The sequence below is a fragment of the Pongo pygmaeus genome, chromosome 1 (genome assembly GCF_028885625.2).
Source record: "Pongo pygmaeus isolate AG05252 chromosome 1, NHGRI_mPonPyg2-v2.0_pri, whole genome shotgun sequence".
Taxonomy (NCBI): Eukaryota; Metazoa; Chordata; class Mammalia; order Primates; family Hominidae; genus Pongo; species Pongo pygmaeus.
The window spans coordinates 227,710,047-227,733,897 of NC_072373.2; the positions used below are offsets into that span (position 1 = coordinate 227,710,047).

Consider the following 23,851-nt stretch of genomic DNA (forward strand, 5'->3'; position numbering starts at 1 on the left):
CCGGGCTCTTGCCCTCCTCTCCTGGCACCTCCTGTAGTTGGTCTGTGCTATCCGTGTGGCACACGTGGTCTCTCCCTCGTGTTGGCCTTGGCCTCTCTGGCCGGGGCACTACTGGCACTTCCAGAGCTTCCGCCATGCCCAGAGGCCCCGGACCCTGAGGAGAGTCCTCCTGGAGTGCTTCTGGAAGTCTCTCTGGTGGGGGTCATGGCATGTTCTCTGGGCAGTGCTGAGGCTGCACAGCTCCGTCTCTCCCCACTGCTGGCTTCTCCTCTGAGAGCCCCTGTGTGCCGGGTGCTCTGGCCGGCTGGCAGGGGCCCAGCAGCTGCAGGGCTTCTGACCCAGGTTAGCCCAGGGGCCGCACGCACAGGTGTCCAGGAAGCCTGTGGCCTCCTGCCTGTCTGCTCTGTTCTGTTTGCCTCGATCGCTGCCTGGATTCCCCTGAGGCCCAGCTTGGCGACGTGGGCCTGCAGCCCCCTGGGTCTCCAGCCCTGGCAGGGTCTCAGGGGAAGGATGCCTGGAGCACCACCGGCTCTCAGCTCGTGGTACATCCCAGGGGTCCTGCTGGGCCTCTGGCTTCCAGCCAGCACTTTCCCTGTGGCCTGTGCCACGGGGCTGGGGACAGGAGCAGGTAGGCCCAGGTGTCCTGTGGTGGGAGGTGTCCTCTCAAAAGTGGACCTGCCCTTGGATCCCTCCCTGCTCTCTTCAGCCACGCTCGTTCAGGGGGCTTGGTAAGCAGTGGGAGGGACAAGCATCCTGCGAGGTGTCCGTGGCCTTGGACTGCTGCTCTGCTCCCCTTGGCCGGTCCCCAGGCTGTGGAAGTCCAGGCAGTGCAGATGCAGGGAGAGGCCTCAGGACCAGGCTGCCCTCGACCCCTTCCTGCTCTCCTACTCCGCTCTCCTGCCTTTGAGTGGGGCCTCAGCTAAGTCTGGAACCTGAGGACACGTGGTTCTAAACCGAGCTGGCCCTTGGGCAGGGAGGGTCTGACGGGGTCTGGGCTGCTCCGGGATGGTGGGTGGCACTTCACGGGGGAGGGTGCCGGCACAGCAAGGGCTCTTGCCCTGGGATGTGGTGCCCTTCTGGGTCCTTGCATGGGGAGCCTGTGGGTGTGGGGGGCCCAGGCTGACTCCAGCTGCATTGGTTTCCCAGGGCTGCTGGAACAAACACGGCAAACGGGGTGGCTACAAACAATAGAAGTTTCTTCTGTCACCATCTGGAGGCCAGGATTCTAAACCCAAGGTGTCTGCAGGGCCACGCTCCCTGTGAACCTGTAGAGAGGACCTTCCTGGCCTCTTCCTTCCGGCCATCCTTAGCTTGTAGCCTCGTCACCAATATCTGCCTGGTCTCCACATGGCCCTCTCTGTGTGTCTCTTGTTGGGACAGGCGCATTGGATTTAGGGCTCACCCTCATCCAGAACAATCTCATCTCGAGCCTGAACTTAGGACAGCTGCAAAGACCCTGTTTCTGGACAAGGCCTCACTGGGAGGCTCCAGATGGTCATGAACTGCGGGGACACTCTTGAAGCCAGCACGCCCTCCCCTTTCTCAGGCTTCCCCCCACAGCCTGGGCATGGCCGTCTCAAAAGCTGTCAGTTTCTCTTTTTGGGCTTGTGGGTCCTGGTGGAGCGGTTGACACTGCCCAGGAAGCACTTTGTGGATTTGGACTTAAGAAAACCGGGTGCGCTCCCGGTTCAGTCTTGAAAGGCGCTAGAGGCCCAGCCTGTCCTTGGAGCCCTCTGCTGCTCCCCACCTTCTGGCTGGCCCTCGAGGCGGTGGCTCTTCCTTCTTGAGCAGGTGTCCAAGGTGGGAGCACAGACCCTGTCTCTTCTGCTCCGGCTCCGGCAAATGTGGGTGAAGGGCTCATGGGTGGTGCCCTTGAGGCACAGGAGGGTCCTGGGTCTGGGCCCCCGGCACCTGGGGGGCTGTGTCGGCAAGGCAGGAAGGCACAGGTGCCCAGCTGCTGATCCTTCCCCGTTCCTGCTCAGATGTGGACGAATGCCGAACCCACAACGGTGGCTGCCAGCACCGGTGCGTGAACACCCTAGGCTCCTACCTCTGTGAGTGCATGCCCGGCTTCCGGCTCCACACTGACAGCAGGACCTGCCTGGGTGAGTGTCACCTGGAGACCCTGCCTGGGCTCCTGGCTTCGGCCATCCCTGCCCTCTGGGGTGTGCCCAGGCCTGGCCTGAGAGGGTGGCTGTGGACATGGAGAGGCAGAGGCCGCTCTGGCGGTGGCTCCTTCCTGCGGAGCATGGCTCTATGGAATCCGCCCGCACCTTGCCCCAGGCTCAGGCCGGTAAAGGGACTGAATGCCAAGTTGCCAGGTCCCCAGGACTCCGGCTGCAGACCCTCTGCAGCCACACTAAGCCCCGCTGTGATGCTGAGGCCTCTCCCGGTGGACAGGGGAGTGAGCCCGTGGGTGGAGCTCCTATTAAAGATTCTCTACAACAGAAGCTGCCGTGGTTGATCAGCAGGGACCTGGCCTGGTTGTGATGTCCCCTAGATTTGATTTGAGGGAGACCTGGGTCACTTGCTAGGTGGTGGGGGACGCTGGCCGAGGAGGCCTGGTCCAGGGCAGGGGCTGCGTGAGGCCACCCTTCGCCTGCAGAGCCGGGCTTTGTGGGCCCAGGTGATCCCTGCCCAGCCTTGGGGAGCTTGGAGGGTGTGGGCTGAGGGTGTGGGCTGTGGCAGGTGGGGTAGGGGTGACCAAGAAGCGGGACCCTGTCCCTCAGCTTCCTCTGCGGGGTCTCTTGGCTGTTGGAATGGGCTGGAGGAGGCGTCGGGGACACGGACTGTGGCCGCAGGGAGGGAGGGTTAGAGGGAAGCAGGGGAGGTGCCAGGCCCCGGGGAACCGGCACAGGGCTGAGCAGGGGGCTGGAGCCCAGGAATCTGGGGTGAAGAGTAAGTAGCCAGTCAGCCACCCTCACCCTTCGGCACCCCTGCTCCTGGCTGGCTCTGGACACAGGCGCCCCAAGCAAGGACAGGACTGACCCTCTTGCTGGCTTCTGTCTGGGAGGCATGGGGGGTCGTTCTCTGGGTGACAGGGGTCAGGACGCCCCTTCTTTCTGCCTTGGAGGCCCGGAGCGGGGCCCAGGCCGGCTCTGAGCAGCCTCCTTCCCGGTCCTGCCTGCGATGTGGCAGGGCGGCCCGCCAGCCCCGGGGCCCCCCCGGCACACACTCACATGTCCCGGCCGCCGTGGGGATCCAGGCAGCCGCTCTGTAAAGTTTCCCTGGGTCTGAAAGTAGAAACAGATGCAGGAATGTTGTGATGTACTTCTGGACAACGGAGACGGGGGTGCGGCCCCAGCCCGCTGCCCTGTGGGGGCTTCTGGGAGCCTGGGGCACTTTAGCCTTGCACCCCCTGGTCCCCTCAGGCCCCCTGGAAGAGGCAGCTCTTGGGGGGGCATATCCTTTTCTTGATCCTCCTCTCAGGCGGGGTCTTCCTTGTAGAAGGGTAGCCCAGGTATCAGCCCAGTGGGGCCTCTCCTGGCCTCCTACTGTGAGGGTGGGGGGAGGCCTTGGGACACTCACTCTCCTAGGCTTTGTTTTCACCATCTGTGTGATGGTGACCTTCCCTGAAACCCTCAAAAGGGACAAGGACCACCCCACCCACCACAACCCACTGCCCACCCACCCATCACTCACCTGGCTGGAGCCTCCTCCTATAGCCAGGCCTTCTGGGATTTGCCTCCCAGGAGGCCGTCCTAGGGATGTCTGCACACTTGGGGCCCCAGAAGGCTTAATTTGTGGTGCTCGCCCATTTTAAAGGTCTTCTCTGGGCCAGATGCCAGGGCCCCTGGGCAGGGCCTGCACAGCCTGGCAGGAGGCTCCTGGGACCTCGGGGCCCCTCTGGCCGTCACCCCCCCAGGGTGCCTCCTGTGTGAGTGGTGGGCTCCTGGTGCCTCCACAGCCTTCTCCAGGGCTGGTGCCCGGCTCCTGGCCTCCTCGCCCCATGGAGGGCCCAGGTGAGACTCTCGCCTGCGTACCAGCCTGTCACTTAAGTGCGTTCACCTACTCAGGGGTCTGCTGGACGCAGAGCAGTGACCTCGGAGTGCACCTTCTCTTTCATTTGACTGAGGCTCCCAGCAAAGTCTTTACACCGAAGCTTCAGGAAATACAGCCCCGGAGCTGTGATGCGTCTGTTTTGCTACAGAAGATGCTGTTGGTTTCACCCCCTGGGAACAGGTGGTGACCCTCGCTTTGGCAACAAGAGTGACTTGGGTCCCACTAGCGTTTGGCTAGTCGAGTTGGAGAAACGCCTTCCTCTCCCTGAAGTCCCCAGTGGTGGCCTGGCGACCCCTGACCTGGGGACACGTGAGGACTAGCCCCATTCCCAGGCCACCCTGCCTGGCACCATCCAGACCCCCTTCCTGGCACTCTCTGGGGCATGTTGTCCCCCCTTGTCCCTTGCCCATGGTGGCCTCTGTGTGGGAGCTGTGGGTGGGGGATACCAGATGGCGAGTTCCTGGGAGCTGACGCCTGCAGGGGTGGGGCCAGTTCCTCAGTCTCCCGGGAGTTTCCAGGATTGGCGTGGGTTTGTCAGCCTGGGCCCAGTGGGAGCTGCTCTCTGTGGGGGCCTGAAAAGCTTCTAGACCGGGGACAGAGTCCCCTGGGGGCCACCTCCCAGGCAGAGCCAGGCGTGTTTGTTTGAGGGGTGCCTCACCGTCTTAAGCCGCTTCTTGTTGCTGAGGGACCTGGCCAGGCTGTGGGCCTGAGATGCTGGCCTGGGATGGGGAGGGTGTTGGGGCATCTCAGCTCCTGGCCAAGGGCTGCCCTGTGGGGGGTCTCCTGTGGCAGCTCGGCCTGGGCCTGTTAGAGGGCACTGCCCGCCCAGTCCGTTCCAGGCTGCCTGGACTCTGAGGGCTTGATGGGGGTAGGGCTGGATTTCTGGCCCCTGGGGAGTTTGAGACCCTTTGCCCTCCACTGCCTTACCTTCCGGCCTCAGTGTGGGGGCATCTTCTGGTTCACACTGGCACCCTCTGCCCAGACCTCGGTCCTCAGGAGTGGCCTCTCCCACCCGCCATGGGCCAGTTGTGGGCGGGCTGCTGGGCTGGAACCCGGGGCTGCTCAGCTGGAACCTGGGGCTGCCGTGGAGCCCCTCCCCCAGGCCTGCTGGGGTCCTCCTGGCCGGGAGGGTGTCGTGACCCCTCCTGGGGCTTTGCAGGGGGACAAGGAACATGCCCCCACAGGCTTGAGGCTCTGCGGTTAGACTCCCCTCTAGCAGCTTGGAGTGAGGCTTGCAGAGAGGCTGGTGGAGAAGCTGCCTAAAAATCCACCCTTCCTTCCCCAGCATGGGGCCGGAGCTCTCAGGGGGCTGACACCTCCAGGGCCCGGAGCAATCTGGGAAGGCCCCAGAGGAGGCTGCACCTGAGGGGGGCCTTAAAACACCCCAGAGGGGCCTTGAAACACACTTGAACTTGTCTCTGAGGCAGAGAGGGCAGGAAAGGTACAACCTCCATACCTCCCTGCTTTCTAGATGATCTTATGGAAATCAGACACCAAAAGGGTTCCCCTCTCAAAAGAGAATCTACAAGAAGGACTTTGCCAGTGGCTCCCACACTGTGAGAGTGTGGGTCCTCGTTCCCCAGCCCTGCCCGCCCAGTCCTGGTGTGCCCCATTGCCCAGGGTGCCCAGTCTCTGGGGTGGGAAGAGCAGGGCCCAGTGAGGCCCGAGGGTGGGGCCAAGCTTGCTTCTCATTCTCAGCCCCTAAACCTGAGCCCGCCCTTGCCTTCCCCGGTGGTGTGGGGAGCAGTGGTCTGGCCCGAGCGTCTGGGGCCATCATTCTTGGTTTTCGTGACACCCTGCAGAGTGCCAGCATGCAACACTCAGAGAGGAGAGCAGCTCCCATGTGGTCTAACACTGCACTGGAGGCCTCCGCTTCTGTGTACCTGGGGTGCTCTGGGCCAGCACGATGCCCGCCCATGACCCCGGAGGCGGCCTGGCTGACTCTGGACCCTAGCCTTGGACATGGCTGTTCCCTCATGTGCCCTGGGTTGAGCAGCACTGCTGGGCCCTGTCTGAGGGCCACAGATGTCACTGGCTTAACCAGCAGAGGTCCCTCCAGATGAAACACCCTGTGCCACCCCAGGGAAGAGGTGGGCCCTCTGTCCTTCTCCCCTTCTCAGCCCATGCCCATCAGGCCTTTGGGATGAACACTGTTGGGGAGGGGACTCTGTTGTCACCCCCTGGTGGCCTGGCCACCCCCTGCCTGTGTCCCCCAGAGTTGGATGGATTCATGTGCACACGGCTAGGGGAGGCCTCCCAGCCCTGCCTCCCCACCCGGCTCTGCCATGGGTGTGCTGTGTGCCCTGGGGCAGACTCTTCCCTACCCGGGCCTGGGTCTCCCCATCACGGCAGTGAGAGGCTGCATAGACGCCCCCCCGGCCCCTTGGTTCCTTCTTGGAGGGGAGGCCCGACCCGGGGGAGGCTGCTGGCAGGCCTTTGGCTTGTGCTGAAGGGCCAGGGCTGGCCGCCTTGCTGCCCTCTGACCGCCGCCTGATGTGCTGCTGCCGGGCACTGCGTAGGCAGTGGGTTGCTGTCCTGTCAGTATAGACCAGGCCTGCCCTCCCGGGACTCTGGTGACAAGTGAGGTGCCTTCCTAAACGCTCTGGAGAAGCTGAACCAGTGTGATGCTCATGCAACCCTGGGTCGGGGCCTCCCCCAGGAGGGCAGGTCGGAGCTGACGCTCAGCAGTGAGTAGGCACATGTGGCGGTGCAGGCACTGCGGGCATTGGGTGCCCATGGTGCGCCCTGCGGCTCCCACCTGGGAGTGACCCCGTTGGCCCCCGCCGTCTGGCCTCCTTCATTCCATGTGTGTGGTCCAGCTGCCGCCCGCCACTCCCTAAAGTGCCCGGTGCCCCTGGTAGGCCAGTAGGGCACTGCTAGCACTTGTCTCTAGGGACCCACCTGTCACCTTGGCCAGTGGGTCTGGACCACTGCAGCCAAGCATGGGACGAGCTGACCATCCAGAAAGGCAGGCGCTGGGCAGGATGATCTGGCCCTGGCCAGGGGTGGGGGCCTTGCTGGGGTGTGGGTTGTGGGGTCAGCTTAGCCTGGTCCATGGAGGGGGGTGGAGGGCGTTTCCCTCCCTGCTCTGTTTCTGGACACCTGGTGGCCATGCTGAAGGGCCAGTGTTTGCCTGGTGCTCTGTGTTGTTGGGGTGACATCATGGGCTCAGACCCCTTGGCGTGTGGATGAAGACAGCTACTCTCACAGGCTGTGAGTCAGTAGTGCGCCTGTGTGACAAAGAGGCCCCATTGAGAGGGCAGGTGTACAGGGCAGGGCCGCCTGGGGGGGAGCTGGGGGATGAACACGCACCCCAGCCTGCCATCCTGTCCCTGTCCCCAACAGAGGGCTTCCTAGAAGGCAGGGCTGCGGGTGACTACTGACCACATGTGGCAGGAGACTCAAGATCTAGAAACCATCCCAATCTGAGGGCAGTAATTACAAGCCTCGTGAAACCAGCAGGGACAAGAACCACCCTGGAGAGCTGGCCTCGAAACCACTGGGCTGGGTTTGGAGGCTTGGGCAGAGAAGCTGGTGGGCCTGCATCCAGCCCCTGCCTCGGCGCAGCCCGCAGTCAGCCAACGAGCTCAGAGGCTGGGCCTGGCCGCCGATGCCCCACCCTCCACTCCCTCCGCCGCCCAGGATGCTGTGCCTCGAGCAGAGACCAAGCCAGCTCAGGCGGAAGGAGGCCCCTTTACCTTTGCAGAGCTTCAGCCTCACATTTGGCAGAATCCTGGGTGGTGCTGCCTCCTTCTGGCAGAGGTTGGAATTGCACCCCAGCCCGAGTGGACCTGCATGTGCCTGGGCTGGAGTGATGTCTCCTAGAATTGGCAAACTGAGGAGTTAGGGTGACCCAGGCAGCTCTGGCTGCCATAATGGAGAGCGTGCTCTGTGTCTCTTCCTACAAGGACATGAATCCTACCTGGTCAGGGCCGCACCCTATTCCCTCTCAGAGACCCTATCTCCGAATACATTCACCTTGGGGATTAAGGCTCCAACATAGGATTTTTTAGGGGGGACACATTCCATTCATAACAGAGTGTCCCCCCAACAACAGTCAGTTGCATCTGATCTGGAAGTGGACAAGGACCGAAGTTAGGCCTTGGCAGAACAAGACTCCAGAGTCAGGAAGAGGCAGAAACGTTGGGCCGGATTGTGGAAGCACCCGGTGTGATTATGCATGCTGACCATCAAACCCTCACTGGGTGGGGATTTTTTCCTTTGAGAAAACACCACTTCAGTATTAAAGAAGTGAAAGACACGGTAGGGCTTGCTGTCGAGCCCGCATCTGTCTGCAGGTGAGCCAGGTGAGGGCTGTGGAGCACAGGCAGGGAGGGTCTTCCCCCACTGGGAGGCAAATCCCCAGTCCATGTCTGATGGACACACTCAGCTTTGCCGGGTCTGAGCTTGGTCCACTTTGGAGGGCTGTAGCAGGTGTGAACCTTTGGCTGTGGCCTGGGCAGGGGTGGCTGGGCTGTGTGTTTTGCAGCTGGGTCTCAGTGTCCCAAGGGGTCTGGACACATCCCTAGCAGTGCTGGGCACTGGCCACGCAGGGGTGGCCCTTCCTGAGCTGCACATCCCAGTGCTGGCGAAAATCTGCCTGGTTCAGCTTTCCGGGAATCCGTGGCACAGGATATATGCGACGACACTGGGCTTGGCTCCCGGCTGCGCACAGCTTGGGAGCATCTGGGGTGTTAGAACTGTGTGGACTGAGTGGCAAGAGGACAGGCTCTGGGGGGATCCCTGCCTCTGATCCCCCCGCGCTGGTGGGCTCCAGTGGGCGCCATGCCCGGTGGTCCCTGGGTGTGTCTCGGGGCTCTGCCTGTCTGGAGGGGCTAATGAGAAGTCTCTTTTTTTCCGAGCCCTGCCACAGCCTCCTGGGCCCTTGTGGCGCCTGGGTCCTGACGGCCCAGCTTCCCTGCCATGGGCTCTGTACCCCCTGTGCCTGCCTGGCCCTGCCAGGAGGGGGTCTGTTTCCTATTACGTGTTCCAGACAGGGGTGCTGTTGCTGTGGTGAACACAATAAACAGGGCCCCCGGGAAGGCGGGGCTGACGCAGGCCATGGTCAGAGGCTCCTGGAGCCACGGTAGTGGCTTCAGCAGAGCCATCTCAGGTGAGGCAGGCCAGGCCTGGGGGCCAGGACAGCTCCCATCTTGTCTGGGCAGGTAGGTGGATGGGGCTCGGGGCTCAGAGGCAGACGGGCTTACCTGAGTTCTGCCCTGGGTTCCCCACAGCCTGCATGTGCCAGGGACACGTGGGGCAGGAGACAGAGCCATCACTGCGACCCCCAACAGCCTCCCAAGGCTGGCTCTGCCCCAGGAGGGGACCCTCAGCGCCTGCTCCCCTGTGGGACAGGTACGGCGAGCGCAGTGGGTTTTTAAGCCAGCTTGCTCTGAGGGGGCTTTGCCTTCTCAGGGCCCAGAGGCAACTCTGCTGCTGCAGCTGCTGCCTGCTCTGTTGACCTCTGACCGCCCTCCCCTCTGTGGTGCCGGGCTTCCCATCCGCCATGCAGCAACAGTAGACGGGTTCCCCAGTCTCGGCCCCAGGCCCAGCCACCTCCCAGGGATGGTGGCAGCCCCCCAGGAGGTGTCCCAGAGGAGGCGGCATCTCAGAGAAGCCTCCCCACTCCGAGAGAGTCTCGGTGCTTTGGTAATGGGGTTTGGGATTGCTCTGGGCACAGGCTTGGGCAGACGGCCTCCCCTGCCTGGGCACAGGCAACAGCACATTCTTGCGGCTTCCCTCTGAGCTCGGGGCTGACTCCCTCCCTAACCACAAGGCGACTGCCAGACTTGACAGTAACCAAACCCCCGCTGAGGGGCTGGCTGCTGCTTCTGGCAGAGGTCCAGTGCCCACCCTGGGTGCCCAGCCTGGCCCAGCGCCCTCTCCCTGCCTCCCTGGGCCAGCTCAGGGCACAACCCCATCCATCCACGGGGTACAGGCACCCACTGGGCCAACCTGGCCCCACAGTCCACGCTCTGCAGGAATGTGCACGAAGGAATGGGGGCATGGGCACTGAGTGGGGTCAGGCGTGAGGTGTGGCCTGGCCTGGGGTGGGTAGGAGCTGTGCTGGTCCCTTGGGAACTGGGGGCCAAGCCTGTGGCCCATGGCAGCTGTCCACGGCGTCCCCACACCTGCCCCTGCCCTGGCCTAAGGACCACAATGGTGAGATGCCTGGGTCTCAGTCACCCCCTGCCAGCCTGCATCCTCCTCCAGGGAGATGCGGCCTGCTGGGGCACTGAGCCCTCGCTCGCAGCTTCTCAGAGATCCCTGGTGCTTAGTGTTCTGTGCTGGGGGGTGTTGGGCTTCTGTCTGGGTGGGGTCCCCTTCTGTGTCCAGCCCTTGAGCAGGCCAGGGCCGGAGGATCCAGTGAATCCCCCACAGGCCTGAGGATCCTGTAGGCAGCAGAGAAGGCAAAACCAGGCCTGTGAGCTGGGCAGGGAGCAGCGTGTGACAATGGAGATGAAAAGGCGAAGGGGCTCGGAGTGGCCGGGAGGGGTCCTACAGCAGGAGGAAGTGGCCATGCCACTCCCTGCTCCGTGCCAGCCAGGGACAGACTGTTGGCCAGGTGTCCTCTTCGGCTGACTTGGGGTCCTCCCTGTGTCCCCAGCCATTAACTCCTGTGCCCTGGGCAATGGCGGCTGCCAGCACCACTGTGTCCAGCTCACGATCACTCGGCATCGCTGCCAGTGCCGGCCCGGGTTCCAGCTCCAGGAGGACGGAAGGCGCTGTGTCCGTGAGTGCCGCCAGCCCGGGAGGGAAGGAGGACCTCCCCTGGGGGTGGAGGGCAGGACAAGCTGCCTTGCCTGGGCTGTTAGGGGAAGTGAGTCTTCAGGAGGCCCCCAAGGCTGCTGAGAGGCCTGGTAGGGCATGGCCCAGCCCATTAGGCTGCGCCCCGGGATGGCACATTTGGGGCCAGGAAGCTCAGGATGGGGGCCGCCTCACTGCTGTAGGTGCCCACCTGATGGGGGCTGCCTCACTGCTGTAGGTGCCCACCTGATGGGGGCTGCCTCACTGCTGTAGGTGCCCACCTGATGGGGGCCGCCTCACTACTGTAGGTGCCCACCTGATGGGGGCCGCCTCATTTCCATAGGTGCCCACCTGAGGCTTGCTGCCCTTGGGAGGAGGAGGCAGGCCAGCCCGGTTTGGCACTTTGCTCTGAGTCCTCAGGGCTGCTTGTGTGGAAGCGGGGGGCTTTGCTGATGGTGACCGTGTGGCAGACTCAGCAGTCCTCCAGAATATGGAAATGGGGGCTGTGGGTGGGGCAGGTGCTGAAAGAATGTCCCCACCTGGCCTCTAGGTCCTCCCCAGTGTGGGCATGAAGGGGCCAGAGTCACAGAGCTGGGGGCCACCGCCCTGGTGTCAGCGCCAGCACCCGGGCCGAGAAGGGTGGTGGGAGGAGCTGGCCTGGGCCGCTGCCTGACCTGGGCTGGCTGGCCTCATCCTGAGACTGCAGAGTCTTCTCGGTGTCTTGGGGGCTTCCCGCACCTGGGAGGAGGGAGACCCGCTGCCCAGCCCATCAGCCTGGAGCACAGAGTGAGGAGAGCACTGGGTGAGGGGTCTCACAAGAAGCCTGGGTGCAGGCGCCCTGCAGCCACTGGGGTCCCCTCTCCCCAACCCCCTCCTCGGGTCCGTGGCTGCAGGGAGAAGCCCGTGTGCCGACAGGAACGGCGGCTGCATGCACAGGTGCCAGGTGATCCGGGGCCTTGCCCGCTGTGAGTGCCACGCGGGCTATCAGCTAGCAGCAGACGGCAAGGCCTGTGAAGGTAGGACCTCCCCTGCTCCGCCCCGCCCAGGGTCAGAAAGCGCACCCAGGCACTGTGGAGGGACCCGTGTCTAACTCTGGGGCCGTAGCCTCCCATGAGACCAGGCCCTTTGGCCTTGCCCCCTTGGGTGACCTGGGATGTGGCGGTCTCATCTCCCTTGCTGGGGGCTAAGGGGCGAGGGTAGGAAGGCTGGCAAAAGCTGCTCCCAGCCCGAGGCTCATTTCACCAGGAGTGAGCCAGGGAGCCCAGGTGTTGCTTATAGTTTTTAAACTATTGTATTTCCTTTTTTTCTGAGACAGAGTCTCGCTCTATCACCCAGGCTGGAGTGCAGTGGCGCGATCTCAGCTCACTGCAAGCTCCGCCTCCCGGGTTGACACCATTCTCCTGCCTCCGCCTCCCCAGCAGCTGGGACTACAGGCGCCGCCACGCCTGGCTAATTTTTTGTATTTTTAGTCGAGACGGGGTTTCACCATGTTGGCCAGGATGATCTTGATCTCCTGACCTTGTGATCTGCCCGCCTCGGACTCCCACAGCGCTGGGATTACAGGCGTGAGCCACTGTGCCTGGGCTAAACTATTGTATTTCCTAAGTAGTGCCTGCTTAGCAGGAAAACTGAAGAGATGAATAAGAGAAAAGGAGAAACGAGCCAAGCGCTGTGGCTCACACCTGTAATCCCAGCACTTTGGTAGGCCAAGGAGGGAGGACCGCTTAAGCCCAGTTGCTCAAGACCAGCCTAGGCAACATGGCGAGACCCTGTCTCTAAACAATTTTTTTTTTAATTAGCCAGGTGTGGTGGTACTGTCTGGAGTCCTAGCTACTGAAGAATCTGAGACAGGAGGATCACTTGAGCCCAGGAGGTCAAGGCTGCAGTGAGCTATGATCACGCCACTGCACTCCAGCCTGGGTGGCAGAGCAAGATTCTGTCTCTTAAAAAAAAAAAAAAGGCCAGGCGTGGTGGCTCACACCTCTAATCCCAGCACTTTGGGAGGCCAAGGTGGGCAGATCACTTGAGTTTAGGAGTTCAAGACCAGCCTGGGCAACATAATGAGATCCTGTATGTACAAAAAAATAAGAGAACCCAACTAGCTGAGCATGGTGGTGAACACCTGTGGTCCCAGCTACCCGGGAGGCCGAGGCAGGAGTCCCAGCTACCCGGGAGGCCGAGGCAGGGGTCCCAGCTACCCGGGAGGCCGAGGCAGGGGTCCCAGCTACCCGGGAGGCCGAGGCAGGGGTCCCAGCTACCCGGGAGGCCGAGGCAGGGGTCCCAGCTACCCGGGAGGCCGAGGCAGGGGTCCCAGCTACCCGGGAGGCCGAGGCAGGGGTCCCAGCTACCCGGGAGGCCGAGGCAGGGGTCCCAGCTACCCGGGAGGCCGAGGCAGGGGTCCCAGCTACCCGGGAGGCCGAGGCAGGGGTCCCAGCTACCCGGGAGGCCGAGGCAGGGGTCCCAGCTACCCGGGAGGCCGAGGCAGGGGTCCCAGCTACCCGGGAGGCCGAGGCAGGGGTCCCAGCTACCCGGGAGGCCGAGGCAGGGGTCCCAGCTACCCGGGAGGCCGAGGCAGGGGTCCCAGCTACCCGGGAGGCCGAGGCAGGGGTCCCAGCTACCCGGGAGGCCGAGGCAGGGGTCCCAGCTACCCGGGAGGCCGAGGCAGGGGTCCCAGCTACTCGGGAGGCTGAGGCAGGAGAATCACTTGATCTCAGGAGGTTGACGCTACAGTGAGCCATGATTGCACCAGTGCGCTACAGCCTGGGTGACAGAATGAGACCCTGTCTAAAAATAAATAAATAAATAAATAAATAAATAAAATAATAAAAAAAAATAGAACTCAAGAAGAAAGGAGACATTGTTCCTGAGCCCAGGAAACACCTGGACGTATGGGATGGGCTTCTGCTGCTGCTTTGCTGGGGCTGTTTGTGAATGTGCTTGTTTAGAGTCAGGTCGCAGGCAGGTAGCATTGCTTGGAACCCACCGCTGCACCCTCTGCCCCCTCTGCCACACCACACCGTCCTCTGCAGCACGGCTGGGCAATGTTTATTTGTTAACCCTGTCCCTGCACGTCTGGGTGTTCCTGACTCTTCCCTGGGCCAAGCAGCCTTGGGGAGGGGTCAGGCTGCCGCCGCCCCAGTGGTCCACAGGGTGAGTCTCTGAGGCAGTGGCGGGTGTCCAGACCAGGTAGTGGTCAGTTTCCAAGGGTATTAGTCCATTTTCACGCTGCCGATAAAGACATACCCAAGACTGGGCAATTTACTAAAGAAAGAGGTTTAATGGACTTACAGTTCCACATGGCTTGGGGCGGCCTCACAATCGTGGCGGAAGGCCAGGAGGAGCAAGTCACACCTCACGTCGATAGCGGTAGGAAAAGAGAGGGCTTGTGCAGGGAAACTCCCATTTTAAAAACCATCAGATCTCATGAGACTTACTCACTATCACGAGAACAGCGCAGGAAAGACCCGCCCCCATGATTCAATCACCTCCCACTGGGTTCCTCCCACCACACGTGGCAATTGTGGGAGTTACAGTTCAAGGTGAGATTTGGGTGGGGACACAGCCAGACCATATCACCAGGCCCCCACCGGATGGCCACGGGGTGTTGTGGTGTGTGGTTCCGCGTCCTCACTGACACCAGGAAAGTGCCGCCTGGGTAACAGCACCTGGTCACGCAACGGGCTTAGCGTCAGACCCGTGTGGGTGCCAACTTCTTCATCCCAGGGGACGTGCAGGGCTGTGACTAGTGGTCGTCAGGGACAGTGGGATTGGCCCTGAACACCTGTGTCATGCGGCCACAGGCCCTGGGTGTCAGCAGGCCATGTGCTGTCTTCCACTGGTCCCATGCAAAGGTCCTTCCTGGCACCTCTGAGCCCTCCCCGTGGTTTCTTCCCTCCAGATGTGGATGAATGTGCCGCAGGGCTGGCCCAGTGTGCCCATGGCTGCCTCAACACCCAGGGGTCCTTCAAGTGCGTGTGTCATGCGGGCTACGAGCTGGGCGCCGATGGCCGGCAGTGCTACCGTGAGTGGGTAGCCGGCAACAGGCTGAAGGTGCCTGAGATGGCCATGCTGCTCCCCAGGACCCCAAGGCCTGCTTTGGCTGAAGGGCGGGGCTTCCTTGTCAATCAGGGGCAGCCCTGGGTGAGCAGAGGGTCGAGGGAGGGCAGGGAGTCCCAGACCCGACAAGGCCTGGGAGTTCCATGTTGCTGTTTCCCACGGGTGTCCCCAGGCCCGAGGCTGGCTGCTGGGTGGAGGTAGGGGGAACTAAGGTAGGTGGGGGTCATCCTAGCCGCCATCCCACACCCCGGGTGGCTGGTCTCACGGCAGGGATTGAGATGGAAATCGTGAACAGCTGTGAGGCCAACAACGGCGGCTGCTCCCATGGCTGCAGCCACACCAGTGCTGGGCCCCTGTGCACCTGTCCCCGTGGCTACGAGCTGGACACAGATCAGAGGACCTGCATCGGTGCGCACTGGCTCCTCCCAGATGCCTGCACCCCACTCCAGGGACCCGCTGCTGCCCTGGGTCTGGGATCAGTTCCGTGCCATGACTTGGAGGTCCTCGTCAGTCTCCCTGAGTCCTGGTCTGGCTGCCTGGGCCCAGGCGGGGTGGTAGGGCAGGCCTGACAGAGGCAGCATCCTGGCCGGGAAAGTCCCTTGGTCCCACATCAGCCCGCCAGGCCCATACCCATGTTCACGGCACCCCCTTAGCCCCATCAGCACCTTCTCAGTACTGCCCCTTCACCTGGGAAGGACCCAGTGTCCTGGAAGTCACACCTCAGACCCTGACTCCCAGATGGAGTCCCCACCCTCTAGCCCCAGTCCCAACACCTTGTCCACAGCAGACAGGCGGGTGGCCCTGGGGCTGTGACATGTGTCCTGTGTGTGTGCATATGCGGGACCAGGAATGTGCATGTGCGTGGGTGTGATTGTGTGGTGGGTGCGATTGTCTGCAGGCGCCATGAATGTAGGTGTGCACACGTGAGACTGTGGGCAGGTGCACGTGCAGTCGGGCGTGTGGGTTGTGTGTGGTCGTATGCAGTTGCATGCAGTTGTGTGCAGGTGGGGGCGTGTGCACGTGCAGGTGCCTGGTACCAGGGGGCCCGTGGTGTGTGCTCCACAGATGTCGACGACTGTGCAGACAGCCCGTGCTGCCAGCAGGTGTGCACCAACAACCCTGGCGGGTACGAGTGCGGCTGCTACGCCGGCTACCGGCTCAGTGCTGATGGCTGTGGCTGTGAGGGTGAGCACTGCCCTGCCACTGCACAGCTGGGGTGGCCTGGGAGCAGGGCCGCCCTAAGGAAGGACACGGGGCTGGCTCTGGTACCCCCATGGTGGGCATGGGGTTGGCCTGCTCTGTGCTTTGCTGTGGGGCTGTGGGTGTTGGTTGAGTGCCCGCTGAGTGCAGGGCTGTGGGCGTTGGTTGAGCGCCCGCTGCGTGCGGGGCTGTGGGCGTTGGTTGAGCGCCCGCTGCGTGCGGGGCTGTGGGTGTTGGTTGAGTGCCCGCTGCGTGCGGGGCTGTGGGCGTTGGTTGAGCGCCCGCTGCGTGCGGGGCTGTGGGTGTTGGTTGAGCGCCCGCTGAGTGCAGGGCTGTGCTGACCTGCCCCCTCCCTCCGTCTGGCCTAAGGTCGCTGGCCGCTCTCTCCTGGAGCTGGGCCTGGCCCCTCTAGCAGGTGTCTGCCATGGCTCTGACCCTGGGGTGGGAGGACGGCCAGAGTGGCCACTGTGGCTGAGGGTGAGTTTTACTGGCTGGTTCAAGAGATGAGCCACTCAGCTCTGGTAGGGCCACCAGGGCTTCAGTCCTACGGGTAGGACTGGGTGGGCAGGGGCCTCCCTGGTTCCCCACCCGGGAGCACAAGCCTCAGTGGCCCCGGGTCGCCCGCAGATGTGGATGAGTGCGCCTCCAGCAGTGGCGGCTGCGAGCACCGCTGCACCAACCTGGCCGGCTCCTTCCAGTGCTCCTGCGAGGCCGGCTACCGGCTGCACGAGGACCGTAGGGGCTGCAGCCGTGAGTCTCCCGCCCTCCGCGGAGCACCGGCCTCTGCCTTCTCAAGTTTGCCCCAGCTGACCCTGCGTCCCGCAGGCCTGGCCCACCCCACCCCCACCTGCCTGGGGTCCTTTGCCCCCTGGCCTCTCTGGGCCAACACACCTCAGAGGCTCTCGGGCTCCTGGGGACCCACTGAGTTCCTGCCTCTTCTGAGGGCCGTGTGGGGATTGGGGACAGTGGGGTGGGGGAAGCTGGTGAGGCAGGCATCCTCCTGGAACCCAGCACCTGTCCTGACCAGGTGAGAGAAGAGACCAAGACCTAAGGTGATGTTGTTCCTGGGACTGATGGCAGCTGCTCCCACCCCTACCCCTCTAGGCCCCAGAGTCCCTAGAGCTGGGATGAAGCTGGGGGCAGAGGGGCAGGGTTCAGGTCCTCAGGGCCCAGAGCCTTCTCTGTCCTGAGAAGGAGGGTCGGGTACAGCTGGGATGACCCCTGGGACCAGGCTGAGGAGGTGGGGGTAGTGGAGGCAGCAGGAGGGTGTCCAGGGGCCCTGGGGTGGGGCTCAGGCCCAGCCCTATCTGCCGGGGAGTCGCTGGGGCAGGCAGGTGGGTGGCAGGGGCTAAGGGGCCTCTGTGTCCCTGGCAGCCCTGGAGGAGCCGGTGGTAGACCTGGACGGCGAGCTGCCCTTCGTGCGGCCCCTGCCCCACATTGCCGTGCTCCAGGACGAGCTGCCGCAACTCTTCCAGGATGACGACGTCGGGGCTGATGAGGAAGAGGCAGAGTTGCGGGGCGAACACACGCTCACAGAGAAGTTTGGTGAGCGCAGGCCCAGCCCCCGGGGGCTCCTGCTCGCAGGGCCGGCAGCCAGCAACCCCTCGGGCTAGGCTGCCATCCAATCAGAGGTTGGGGACGTGAGGAAGGACCCCTGCAATGCCATGTTAGACCAAGGCCCAGAGAGGGTGAGCCACTGGCTCAGTTTGCACAGCTCGTGTGGGCTGAGCCTGGGCGGGACCGGGCTCCCAGCTCCCAGGTTAGGGCTCCTTCTGGCCCCAGCATCTGCCCCCATGTCACCCTTTTGGGGCCCTCATGGGCCAAGGATGCCCCTTATGCCCCTTCCCTGGCCTGAGGGTCTGAGCCTGGCCTCTGTGCCTGCTGAGGCCAGGGGTCAGGCTCTGAACCCCCCCATCCTGGTCCGTCCCCCAGTCTGCCTGGATGACTCCTTTGGCCATGACTGCAGCTTGACCTGTGATGACTGCAGGAATGGAGGGACCTGCCTCCCGGGCCTGGATGGCTGTGACTGCCCCGAGGGCTGGACTGGGCTCATCTGCAATGAGAGTGAGGCAGCTGGGCAGGGGCTGGGGGCTGGGAAGGGGCCTCTGAGCCCCAAGACCTGGGGACAGCCCTTTGAGCCCATTCAGTTTTACTCCTGCCTGCTGGCCCTGGGCAGGGGGCTCCGTGCAGATCCATTCACTCATCCATTTGTTCATTCCTTTGATAAACATCCCCTGACTATTCACTCTGTGCCAGGCACTGTTCCAGGCAGTAAGGATTCCTTGGGAACAAGCGAGCCAAAGTGTTTGTCCTTCCTAAATATCAGTTGTCACGGTCCAGCAACAAGCAAGCCAGCAAATAACTAAGACAGTGAGGGGTGTCTGCTGAAGGGCAGCCAGCAGGCGGGGTTCCTCTAGCTCAGATGGCCGGGGACCCGTCATAACTGTCAGTGAGGCTCTGCCTGTTTGAAAGAGCTGGTTCAGAAGGAGGAGACTCCTCTCTCCGCTGATGTTCAGATAGAGGAGTCAGTGATCGATTAGTGATGTCTGCCATGAGCATGGGCAGGGGTGATGTGGTACAAGTGCCATCATTTTATCTCTAGGCAATTGCTTCTAAACCCAGAGCCTCCAACCCTAGGAAGGGGTCTCAGAGTGTCGTGCTGGCTGGTGACCCTGACACTTCCCTGTCACTCTTTGTAGCTTGTCCTCCGGACACCTTCGGCAAGAACTGCAGCTTCTCCTGCAGATGTCAGAATGGTGGGACCTGCGACTCTGTCACTGGGGCCTGCCGCTGCCCCCCAGGTGTCAGTGGAACTAACTGTGAGGATGGTGCGTGCAGCCTCTTCTGGTGCTTCTGGAATTACCCCTGGGCTGTAAGGGAAGTGGGAGGCACCACGCCTCCACGTCCTCCTTGTCTCCCTCCTCCCACTGGAGCAGGAAAACTGCCGCCAAACTTTTCCTAGACTCCCTTCCCTTCCTGCCTCCCTGTCTCCAGAGCATTAGGCTGTGCTTGAGAGAGAATGAGGCCCTTGAATGAGAGGGGCATTGCTTTTTCACTGTTGCTAATTTTCCCAGGGCCTAACTATAGCAGATGATAAGACTTTACAGAGCAACACTTTTGGAATGGGTTCCCTTGAGAGGCAGTGAGGTCCCTGTTCCTGGAAGCATTCAAGTAGAACTGGTAGATGGCTGGGTGAGGTTTGCAGAAGGGATTACTCAGGGACCAGTGGCTGCAAGGGATGATGTTGACTTCCTTATTAACTCTAAAGTTTCAGCCTTTCTGGAGGAATTAGTCCAGAAAGTGTTTCCCAGGTGGCTAAAGCTTCATCTTTAAGTCTTCAGACTTCATCATTTCTGCCTCTTTCAATGGAGAGTGCAGCTAACGTATCATAAACTTTCTGCCTTTGTGAGAGGAAGACAGCCAGCCCTAGAACCCGTCCCCCAGGTGGCCCCGTGAGCTTTCCTGGCTGTATGTGCTGGGCTCTGCAGGGCTGGTTGCCTGGTGGTGGTGGGGACCTTAGGCAGCCGCACAGGGCTTGCTACCTCTTCCCTGTCAGCGTGCCTCCCTTCCCCACTTTGTCTGCCCTTTCTGTTCTACAGGGGGCTGGGGAACCCCTGTATTCATTCCTGGGTGTTGCACCCCTGGGATTGTGCTGTACCCTCCAGGCTGCCTGCAGCATTGAGGGGTCACCTCCTCTTCTCCAGGCCTCTTTCTGTCTCAGCCTCTGCCTGCCTCTCTGATGAGGACATCGGTCTTTGGATTCAGGGCCAACCTGAATAACGCAGGGCTACTATGGCAAGCACTGTCGCAAGAAATGCAACTGTGCCTAGTCTCCAGGTCCTGGGGACTAGGACGTGTATGTAGTTGTGGGGGTACCTTCAGCTGACTACCGCCTTCAGTAGGAGGAAGGACGTGGGGCTGGACGCAGCCAGAGGGAATTGTTTGGGGAAGAAAGACGAGGACCTTTCTAGCTCTGGGGCCACCTGCGGCTTGGGCCTGGGACCCTGGCCACTGGGGCCACATGTCCTTCCCGCTTTGAGGTTCTGAAGTCAAGCTTAGTGACCGCCATGGGACAGAAGTCAGGCAGCTCCTGATGGGGGCCAGACTTTGGGGAGAGTGGGGCGTGAGCTTTGTGCATCTCTCCAGTGTAGGCCGAGGAATGTGCTCTTCCACCCGCCCTTGCCACAAACCCTGGGGGCAGGGGATGTAGGGGACAGACCAGCCAGGGCAGACGGCCACATCCAGAAGGCTCACCTAGTGCCCTGGCGGGGGCTGCTCCCAGCTCCTGTGCTGGGCCCTGGGCCCCCGAGCATCCTACCACATGGGGGGACCACATGTGGTAGGCTGGCTGCCACCAAGGTTCTCATGGAGCCCCGCTGCCCCCAGGCTGCCCCAAGGGCTACTATGGCAAGCACTGTCGCAAGAAATGCAACTGTGCCAACCGGGGCCGGTGCCACCGCCTCTACGGGGCCTGCCTCTGCGACCCGGGGCTCTACGGCCGCTTCTGCCACCTCAGTGAGTCTCATTGCCCCTTCCAGTGTCCATGGTGATGGCAGCGGGTGGAAGGGAGGGTCTATGTCCTGTTACCTGTAGTCTGGGTTGGGATGAGGCCGTCGGAGCCCAGCCAGGTCACCCGCTGGCTGGGATGTGGGTCTGGGATCCGCCCTGAGTCTGGACTCCAAGCCACATCCTCTCGACTGTGACTGTGCTGGGATCCAGGGCGTCTGGGTGGACGGTCCCCAACCTTGTGGTGCCTCCCAGCCCTGATGGGTGGTAGAGCTGCAGATGAGGACAGGGCCAGGCCTTTTGCAGAAGCCTCCGGGGGATGAGGCCTATCTTGGCTTTTGGAGATTCCTGGCAGCAAGGCCAAGCTCTGAGTCCCTGGTGGGGTCACCCATCCCTGGGGTTCAGACACTCAGGGAGGGAAGGGGCGGTGGGCTGCAGGGGGAGAGGTGGAGGAGGACAGCTCCCTACGTGATCTTGGCTGTCGTCCTGGCTGACCCAGGGCTGGTGGAAGTGGTCTGGGAGGGCGGGGCTTCAGACGGGAGCCCCCCTCAACGGTTCTGTGGGTGCAGCCTGCCCGCCATGGGCCTTTGGGCCGGGCTGCTCAGAGGAGTGCCAGTGTGTGCAGCCCCACACGCGGTCCTGTGACAAGAGGGATGGCAGCTGCTCCTGCAAGGCCGGCTTCCGGGGCGAGCGCTGTCAAGCAGGTGAGTCCAGGCATGGGGTCTGGGGGGGCGCCAGGGTCGGCTAACCCCACCCACCCCTCTCTCACGCCCTGCAGAGTGTGAGCCGGGCTACTTTGGGCCGGGGTGCCGGCAGGCATGCACCTGCCCAGTGGGCGTGGCCTGTGACTCCTTGAGCGGCGAGTGTGGGAAGCAGTGTCCCGCTGGCTTCCAGGGAGAGGATTGCGGCCAAGGTGAGTGGCCGGTCCCTGGGGCTCCCGGCAGTCTCATTGTGGGGTCTAGGCTGCCTGCCTGGCTGGAGGGTGGGCTTCAGAAGGGCTGCACAGCTGTCACTATCGGCCGCCTTAGCCTAAGCCCAGGTGGTGCCTTGCTACCGGTGTTGCCTTGACAGCTTGTCACGTAGCAGTGGTGCGGCTGCTAGTCTGAGTCTGGTCTGCTCAGGGCAGGAGCTGCTGTCTGCCCACGGCCTGGCCCGGAGAGGGGCCAGTGCTTCTCCAAACTCCTCCCTCGTCCACTCTCTCCTTGCTTGACCAGAACAGACTGTGGGCTTCTCTCAGAGGCCCGGGCAGCAGCTCCCTCCTCACATGTGAGCCAGCAGCAGAGGCTGCCCCTGGAGGTGGCAGTTCGGAGAGTGGTCTGGGCTGCAGTGCCGGCCTGGGGTCATGGCTGCAGGTCCCTGCACGCGGATGCTGTGGCCTGGGTGTGAGCAGGCATAGAGCCTGGGAGCCCCATGCTTACATGGCAGGCAGGGAGGAGGCTGTTAGGAGCTGGCTGAGAGATGGACCAGCCGAGTCCATGCTTAGGTATTCCCGGGAGACCTGGGGACCAACTCCCTGACACAATTCCAGCCCAGCATGCATGGGGCTGGGGGCTTTGCCAAGAGGGCTGGGAAGGTGGGGGTGTCCTGGCTGCCCTGGCTTGTACTGGCGGGAGGTGCAATGACCAGGACAACGGCGTGTGGTCCTGGCCAAGCAGAAAGCTGACCAAGCTAGTCTGAGGCTCAGCGGGATGGTCACTCCTCAGTCTCATGACCAGGGTAGGAAATACCCGAGTGTGTCATCGGCCCATGAGGGGATGGAAAACGCCCTTGGCATGAGTAACGGAGCTGCTGCAGCGGCCGCCGACAGGGCCTGGGCAGGTCGGAGCCTCCCTTGGCGCGGCGCATGCTGTCCACGCCCATTGGCCGGGAGAGACCGGAGCCACGAGGGCCTGCTGTGTGACCAGCATGACCATGGCCTGGGCTGGAGAGAGAGCGAGAAGCCCGGTGCCAGCCCCCTCTTCTGCCTCCCCTGGGGCCAGCCCCCTCCTCTGCCTCTCCTGGCGCCAGCCCCCTCTTCTGCCTCCCCTGGGGCCATACCAGGGGGCTCTCTGGACTTAAGCCTCTCCAGCATGGGCCCTTCCCCTCCCCACCTCCATCTGGGGAATGAGAAGGGGTCCGCAGAGGGAGCAACGTCCACCCAAGGACCCACCAGCCGGCTGTTAGGCCACCCTGGTCCCAGCCACTAAGGGCCGGAGCACTCTAGGCCAAGACTCCCGACCTGGACTCGTAGAAGCTCTGTGGTCTCAGGCCGGCGTGCAGCAGCTCTGAGCGCCCACTTCCCATCTGTGCACAAGCCCTAGGGCTTCGTGAGTGCGCGGACGTGGGACTCAGCTCCTCCTGACTCCCCGGCATCCCCTCCCCACCCTTCCTCCCGCTCACCACCCTCAAACGTGTACACACATACATGCACATACCACTTACACACACACACACATACATGCACACACTGCTTACACACACACACATGAATGCAGGCAGGTGCATGCACACACACACCAGCAGCTCACCCTCCCCTGATGCCTGTGACCCTCCTTGCAGTCCCCGCTCTCTACACCGGAGACAGTGAGGAGGCCTCGCCAGAGAAGCACCTCCAGCGCTCCCAGAGCCCCCAGTTCCTGAGAGGAGGAAGGCTCCTCCTCTGCCCCTTCCCCTCTTTTCTTTAAGAGCCTGTGGTGCTCAGAGGATAAGCCACAGGCGATGACATCCGAGTGTTGATATAAAGATCAACACTCTTTATAAAGATAACATCCCCTCTTGTTGGGTCTGGAAACTGTTCCTGCCCAGCACTCATCTGCTCCAGTTAGTGGAGGGGGTGTTCCCTGAGGCCCTGTGGGGCTGCTTTGGTCAGCGACCCCCCAGCCCTGTGCACACTGCCCAGTGCCCTAGGGCACGGTGAGTGCCAGGCCTGTAGTCCCAGGGACGTGCCTGTGTCCCTGTGGGCGGGTGCCCCTGGGGATGGGCCCTGGTGACAAGGGTTCATGAGGGTGTGTTCACAGGGCCTCAGCGGGGCCAGGCCTGGTGCTCCACCTGTATTACCGGTGCTCCTCCCCAGGCAGGGCACATCCTGGCTCTCAGCCCCGCTGTGGGCCTTCTGACGCGTGGGCTCTGTGGATCTTTGGCGTGCAGCACGGGGTCTCTGTCGACTACCTTCTTGGGGCTGCTGTGATGCTGTTGTGAGCCCAGGGAGAGGTTTAGTTCCAGCAGCAGGCAGGGCATCAGAGTGGCTGCGCCTTGCTGGGGGAGGCAGGGAGGATTTGCTGCCACCCAAGCTCCCGGCCAGCCTCATGCTCTGTTGTCCTCACAGGAGAGGCCAAGGCCGGGCCCTTAAGGGCAGGGCAGG

General features: G+C 62.6%; 1 protein-coding gene across 50 annotated transcripts in view; it reads left to right on the top strand.

Moving 5' to 3' along the window:
* LOC129009708 (multiple epidermal growth factor-like domains protein 6) overlaps positions 1-23,851 on the top strand; it is a 124,041-nt gene that overhangs the window by 85,104 nt on the left and 15,086 nt on the right. For 44 of the 50 annotated variants that reach the window (XM_063660113.1, XM_063660138.1, XM_063660124.1 and 41 more), the window contains 13 exons: positions 1,983-2,105; positions 10,610-10,735; positions 11,643-11,765; positions 14,648-14,770; positions 15,076-15,213; positions 15,871-15,990; positions 16,633-16,755; positions 17,380-17,550; positions 17,938-18,069; positions 18,705-18,833; positions 20,392-20,520; positions 21,081-21,215; positions 21,290-21,424. In XM_063660113.1, the coding sequence (XP_063516183.1) occupies positions 1,983-2,105; positions 10,610-10,735; positions 11,643-11,765; positions 14,648-14,770; positions 15,076-15,213; positions 15,871-15,990; positions 16,633-16,755; positions 17,380-17,550; positions 17,938-18,069; positions 18,705-18,833; positions 20,392-20,520; positions 21,081-21,215; positions 21,290-21,424 (1,707 nt within the window). The remainder of the gene's footprint in view (positions 1-1,982; positions 2,106-10,609; positions 10,736-11,642; positions 11,766-14,647; positions 14,771-15,075; positions 15,214-15,870; positions 15,991-16,632; positions 16,756-17,379; positions 17,551-17,937; positions 18,070-18,704; positions 18,834-20,391; positions 20,521-21,080; positions 21,216-21,289; positions 21,425-23,851) is intronic. The other 6 variants (XM_063660088.1, XM_063660163.1, XM_063660168.1 and 3 more) reach the window with 1 other exon arrangement.